The 7,546-nt window shown below is 31.7% G+C and overlaps 1 protein-coding gene across 1 annotated transcript; it reads right to left on the reverse strand.

The window, feature by feature from the left end:
* Positions 1-4,675: 4,675 nt before the first annotated feature.
* Positions 4,676-5,722, reverse strand: LOC110657285 (protein TONNEAU 1a-like). Its single transcript, XM_058130702.1, has 4 exons — positions 5,669-5,722; positions 5,073-5,200; positions 4,928-4,950; positions 4,676-4,812 (listed from the first exon to the last, which is right to left on the reverse strand). Exons 1-4 carry the CDS (start codon positions 5,720-5,722, stop codon positions 4,676-4,678), a joined length of 342 nt encoding a protein of 113 aa, XP_057986685.1.
* Between the last annotated feature and the right edge of the window lie 1,824 nt (positions 5,723-7,546).

Here is a 7,546-nt window from a genome sequence, read left to right on the forward strand (position 1 = left end):
TCATAGCCATATCTTCATCATCATCACTTGAAGCACTTGAGTCATCACTTGAACTAGCTTTGAAAGTAGCACTTTTCTTTTTCTCATCAACCTTTTCAGATATGAAGGCTATAACTTTCTTTTTCTTTTGATCACTTTCATTTTCATCTTTCTTGTAGATCCTCTCATGTGCAATGAGAGAACCAATTAGCTCATCATAGGTGTATTTTCTGAAATCCTTGGTGTCTTGAATAATAGTGGTCTTTACTTCCCATGACTTTGGAAGAGATCTCAAAATTTTCTTTATAAGTTCTTGTTCCTCAAATTTCTTTCCAAGAGCCTTAAGAAGATTGATAAGATCTGTGAATCTAATACTTGTTTCAACAATTGTTTCTCCAGCTTTCATCTCAAATAACTCATAATCACGGATGAGGAAGTTTGCCTTTGATTCTTTCACCACATCAGTTCCTTCATATGTGACTTCTAATTTGTTCCATATTTCTTTTGCAGTTTGACAACCTGAAATACAATTATACTCATTAATATTAAGAGCACAATGAATAATGTTAATGGCTTTGGCATTTGTAGAAATTTTCTTTCAATCATTATCATCAAATTCAACTTCAGCTTTAGGAATTTGCACATTTCCTTCACTTGTTTTATAAGGAACATAAGGACCATCTTTAATTATTCTCCAAGCATCAATATCAATAGATTTTATAAAGTTTCTCATTCTAGTTTTCTAAAAAGAGTAATTTGTGCAAATAAAAAGTGATGGTGTGTGATACTGCTCAAATAATTAGTTGATACAAAGTTAGCTTAAAAATATTCAGTATACTGATCTGACAAGATATATTAACACTCAGTAAAAATACCAATAATCTGAATAAAATCACAGCACAACAAACAAAACAATAGACAGAATTTATCAATAAACAGCAGATATAACAGTAATCAAATTATATCAGATCTTAGCAGATTCAACAGTAAATAAATTATCTCAGTTTGCAGCAGAGTTAACAGTAAACTGTATCAATTCTCAACTCAGCAAAAATAATTCAACCAAAAAATTAAAGAGCATAAATTTAAAAAGTAAAGGTTGAGAGAATTGAACACTGAATTTTTATAGTGGTTCGGCCTAACTAGCCTACATCCACTCTCTCGAAGATCTCACTTTGAGTCTTCACTTCACTATTCTTCTCTTTTAAAGGCAAGAGATAAAAAGTCCTTTACAAATCTTCACACCAAAGCTTCTAAAAGTAACTTCACACTTCTACCAAGTGTTATCCTAAACACTTTTCACAATCAAGCTTCAATAGGTGCTTGAATGACCTCTCATAAATGCTAAGAAGGTGTTTAAAAATCAATCTCACTCAATACAACAGAATCTATAAAGAAGAGATGAGTAGGTATGCCAATGATGAGCAATAAAAACAATTTGAGCACTTTGAACGAAAGCTTTAATGAATTTAAGAAATTAGGAATAGTAGAGAAACTTTCATTAAGTGCAAAATGGCCAAGGATAAGTGTATTTATAGCCTTATATCGTTTCTGACCGTTTGATAACTCATTTGAACGCTACAATTTCAAATTTCTAGAATATAGCCATTATTTTGTTGTTTTCTGCGATGTTGTGCAGAGTTGAGTCAGTTAGCAAACCAATTAGCATACTAGGGACAGTAGCAAATCAGTTAACATACCAAGAAAGCTTTTCTGCATAACATTGAAAACTTTAAAACTTTAGACCAAATTATAATAAAATACTTTTAGGCCATTAATAATTCAAAACAAAATTTAAAAACTTAGGATAAAAGTTTGAGAGATTAAAAATAAGTATTATTGGCTTCTACTTCTTAATTCTTTTCACAAGTAATCTTAAAAGTTCAAACTAACTTCCAAACTATGTACCTTTATTTTGATCTTCAATGTAGCTTGAAAGGTAACATTTTCTTTCTTCTTTGTCTTTGATTTATCTTGTGTTATCTTAGAATATCATCATTTCTTTAAAACACAAGTTCATCATCAACTCTATGAATCTTTTTCTTTATCCTTAGAAAAGCACAACACTTAAAACAAGATTAGTTTGATTCTAGTTGAGTTTTATTATCATGAAAATTTATGCTCATTTGAGCTTATGGGGTCAACAATGTTCATTGGAATATCTCAGCGCTGCCCAAGAAAATAAAAGCATTTCACAGAGTGAATGAATAGTAATTGACAGGATGCAATAAGTAAAATTCCAAAGTGCTAAATGACTAATTGTTATGTGATCAAATATAATTTTACCATCCTTAAGAACCATTGTTTTTTTTACGTCTTAATGGCTTTTTTATATTAAAAATGAATAATTGTTTAATCCCTAATTTATTTTCTTTTTCTGTTTCATAGATTAGAAATGTTATTTCCTCTTGGCCTTTAGTTAGGAGAGTTTTTAAAGTAATTGAAAGTTTTTCAAAGTTTAAAAACCTTAAACATATGTTTGAATATAAGGATTTTCAAAGTAATATTTTTTTTTTAGATTTTAAAAAAATCCAAAAATCACCATTTTCCAACCCAACAATTATTTCTCTTTAATACTTCCAAATATTTTATAAAAAAAAAAAACTTTCCATTCCACCCAAACACTAAAAAATTATGAAAGTTAAAAAATAATGAAAATATTTATTTTAAAAAACTTTATTTAAAAAAAAAAATACTTACTTTACCTCCTCCCAAATAGAGTTTTAGAAATACAATGGGTTATAAATCCCCTGTACATAAGTGCTGTGCAGTCGCAGACCAATATGGAAATATGTACATATATATAGAGAGAGAGAGAGAGAGAGAGAGAGAGAGAGAGAGAGAGATAGAGAGATGCATTATTGAGTTATCAAGGAAGCCCATACGAACACTATATCACCTCACAATATATTTCACATATAAGTGAAAAAGAAGACTTGCATGAAATTACTACCCTCTTACCCGATAACAGAACGTTTGATGGATTAATGTTAAAAATATACACTAAACTACAGATTAAGTGCAACAAAAGATGCCATTTACCTAAACATGGTCAACCCTACCATGATCATCACTAATTCGATCCCCCGCATGCTTGCAACAGAATGCGACATATAAAATTAGAAGGCTTAGCATACAACCAAAATGAACTTTAAGGTTGCCTGATAATAGCAGCGAATCTTTTTCCATCCACAGATAGCTATGTTTTAAAAAGATACAAAAGAGTAATTTTCAGAACAATAGAAACCCTACATATAGCAGATAATTTCATTTTGCAGAATTCCTAGTTCACAACCAAAAATGTATCAGGGAATGTGGATTGAGACCTAAAGTATCACAGAATTCGCTGTGTTATGGAACGCCAGATAAGCCAATTTCTTAGCAAATAGGGTGTTCCACAACTATTCCTTCTGACTATGCAAAACAAGAAAATCTAGATTGAGGACGGACATGTAAAATACAGCAGGAAATTTTCATAAGCAGTCAAGAAAAATTACTCAAAAAGACATGAAAAATATCAGATGAAGTTCAAGAGAAGTTCCTAATTGAAAAAAAAAAAAAAAAAAAAAAACCATTTGTAGCTTATGATTGGTAGGCTTTAAAATGCCACATTTCATTAGCATAATAAAAAGGCATCCAAAAGCTGTTGTACATAGTTTTCAATATTATCAACTCCATCAATTAACTAGCAAATCTCCTCTCAGATGCATGTCATTATCATCAATGGAAACTATAGGGCCTACAAAGTCTAACAGCGTCCTCCATATAGAGCAGTGTTTCCCCTTTCATTAAGGTTTACACCTTGATGACAAACCATTTTTAAATGCTAACGAAGAAGGGCATAATAATCAGAACACGTCCAAAATTCACATTCCCGCTCTACAAAGTCGACAAATTTCTTTTTAATTGGAAATGATAAAGCTAACCGCCAAGATGTAGTTAGTTGGGGTGTTAGGTTCTGATTTACAATTCTTGCTAAGAACTGGAACTACAACCAAACCTTCAGTTCTTTGAATTTTATGAACCAGACGTAGAACCAAACTTTGGTTGCAAGCAGTTTTAGTTTAATTTCAGTTCTAGTTTCAGCTCTTTTTTATTTTAATTTTGATTCTATTTTCATTTCAGATATCGATTTTTACACTTAAAACTACAATATTCTTATGTTTATTTTAAAATAGAAAATACAATCTTAAATTTCTAATATGAAAACAACAATAACAATAATAATATTAATATCAAAAATATATTCCGTAATAAAATTTTTATATTAACTTTTATATATTTCTTAATTACATAATCTTTAACTAAATAAAAGATACATATATAATTAAGAATTAAAAGGTATATTATATGACAAACGAGTGATTTAGTCATATAATTAAGAATTATGGGATGATTTAATGTATTTAATACTAAAATTATTTTAACAAGTTATAAAAATAAAAAAAATAAATTATATGCACTTATAATTAAGAATAAAAGAAGTTGTGAGTGTGTGTATATATATAATTTTATTGAAATTATAAAATATATTTAAAAAATATAAAAAAATAAATTGTATAAAATTGGTTCTTCGGTTTGGCTCCGGATGAAGAACTAGAATCGAACAAAAATAGTCAATATAAGTTCGGTTCAATTCTTACAATAATGGTTCTTTATCGGTTCTAGTATGGTTATTCGGTTCGATTCAGAACCCTCAAGACCCATGCACAGCCTTAGTAGTTAGATTGCGAGCCTTTCTGTCGAACTGAAGGATTTCCACTGCAGCTGAAGCTCGAATCACATCCTCAGGAAAGCTGATCACTGTCATATCTCCAATTGTATTCATCTTTCCTAAAATCGGACATAGACGATCCTACTCTCCTATCTAGAGGATATATGGCATCAGATATAAGGACCAACACTTAAGAGCTTAGAAGGACAAATGAGACATAGGTTAATCACTCACCAGATGCCTGAGAAGAAGTTGGCCTGGCACAAACATGCAGAGAAACAAAACTAACCAATAGTCCTCCAAGTGAAGAGGAATGCCAAGGACCAACTATGTAAATAGAAAAAGAAACTGAGAAGAAGTTGTTGGATACGTGCAGCACCTTCCTAATGGAGGTAAACCACAAGCAACAGATGATGAAGAGGGTCTTCGAACATTCCTTGACTCTAAATTAGATAAGGAATCAACTTCTGACACTCTCCTTCCAGTACCCCTTCCTTGGAATAAATTCTGCACAACGAATTCTACATGGTAATTAACACTTCACTTCGGAATAATTTTAAAGAAATAAAAAAAGAAAAGGAAAACACATTATGAACAAGAAAAGCAACTCATAAATTTTTTGAATAAAAGCTCCAAATATCCTTGTTCAAGAAAAAGCACCCACTAGAAGAAGGTTAATATTTTATTTCATGAATTCTAAAGATTCAAGGCCAAAAGAAAGAAAATCGATGAACTTGCTATCCTAATAAATAAAATAAGCATTTCAGCAAGAGACAAATGCAAGAAAGAAAATCGATGAACTTGCTATCCCAATAAATAAAATAAGCATTTCAGCAAGAGACAAATGCAACTACAAGCAGGAAGGAAGAAATATATATATATATATATATATATATATATATATATATATATATATATATATATATAGCATTTCAGCAAGAGGACAAACAAAAGAGTAGACCATTTATCAATAACAGAGCCCTTCTGGCAAATTTCTTGTAACATCCTTCCGGTATCAACTCCGTACATTGTACTGTTCCGGTGACCGGTGTCGGTCCGGACAGCTAGAACGTCCGGAAAAAAAATATTTAAACTAAAGTCAGGAACCATAATTAACTCAAATAATAATAAGAAAAATTTAGGAAAAATTTTAGAAATAAAATACAACCAAGTCAGATGAGCCGGTGCCCAAGCGATGGGTAACGAGGTAAGTAAGTTGCGGTGAACGAGGAGCACTAGACCCTGGTGAAAAATTATAAAATAATTTTTGTGACTCCAGAGAAGGATTACTGAGGTTCCTATGGCATTAGAATGCCAAGAAAATACCTAGAAAAATTTTTCAATCGGAGGGCATTTTGGTCATTTCTCCTTCAGAGGTGATTTTTGGCAGACTTGTCCAGTTGAGTAAATAATTATTATGACATAAAATATGAATAAATATTTCTAAAAATTAAATTAGAAATGAGTAGAGAAAAGAAGAAAAGAAAATGAAAGAAAATGTTAATTATGACATCATATGATGTCATTTAAATTTCCTCCACCAATCACAATTTGTTAAACTCATTAAAAGAGATAAAAGAGACCAAAAATATGAAAAACCAATCTGCATCTTCAACCTTGGGCAGCCTAAAAAACGTTGAGAGAGAGAGAGAGAAGAGGTTCCACCATTAACACTCCATTCAAGCTCCATTTCTCTCTTTGTTCCACCATAAAATCCCTTCTTCACTTCATTAAAATTTGTCCATACCTCTTGGGAAGTGTTTGGCAGCCAAGAAAAGGAAAGAAAGTGAAGTTAAGCTTGGGAAAATTCTGCCCTACAAGAGGTTAGTGCCTATTTAAACTTAAATCCCTTTTATTCCATGTTAGAGACCTAAAATAAGCAAGAATTTGTAAATTAAGTGGATGAGATTTATGTATATGTACTCCATAAATTTTGGCTGCCCTAAGGAAAAAATAGGATTGAGTGTTTTTGAATGGACTTGGAATGAACTAGAAATCATGTTTAAAGTATATAAACATAAGGAAATGAATTAGTTAGTCAACTAGGGTAATTTGTACAAAATCTTGAATTTGAGCTAGGGTTTGGGAGTAAAAATTTGACTTTGCTTATGAAATTGTTAAAGAACATTCTAATGGTCAATTAGTGACCATTTGAGGTAAGTTGACCATAATTTGAAGTGCATTAGAGTGTTACAAAGTGTTTTGGTAGGCTGCCTAGTGACAGCAGCAGGGAGGCTGTGAGTCCAGCCCACTTGGACTGCCATATCTTTGGCTGTGTAGGTTCAGTTGGTGTTTGGCCAATTGGACATGAAACTAGGCTTATAATGACACAATTTTTCTGAAGAAACCATGCCCAAAAGACCAAAGCAAGTGGGCCAAAAGTTGGCCCCAATCTGGATACCCTGCAAATAGGTTCTGCAGAAATGATCAAATGAACAGTAACTGTTCATTTGGCCATAACTCACTGTAGATATGGTCAATTGACCTGAAATTTTTACAGCAACAAGATAAGATATAGAAAAACAACTTTCATGAAGAACATTACCCCAAATTATGCCATTAACCTATTCAAATTATTGGGCAAAGTTAAGTTATGAAACCTGCAACTCTGCAGATTTTCACTTGAGTAGTAATGTTTGGATGGCTATAACTCTCTCTAGAAAACTCGGATTTAGGCGATTCTTGAACCGATGGAAACCTAAGGCATGGTAGAACATTTCATATGAAGAAAGTTAGACCAAATTATGAACTTAACTTGGTCAAATTACTGACCAAAGTTGGACCAAAATCTGCCAAAACCCAAAATTTCAGCGAGCAGTGCAGTGAGCGATGAAACTTATTTTGGCCATAACT

Source organism: Hevea brasiliensis, chromosome 12, assembly GCF_030052815.1.
Source record: "Hevea brasiliensis isolate MT/VB/25A 57/8 chromosome 12, ASM3005281v1, whole genome shotgun sequence".
Taxonomy (NCBI): domain Eukaryota; kingdom Viridiplantae; phylum Streptophyta; class Magnoliopsida; order Malpighiales; family Euphorbiaceae; genus Hevea; species Hevea brasiliensis.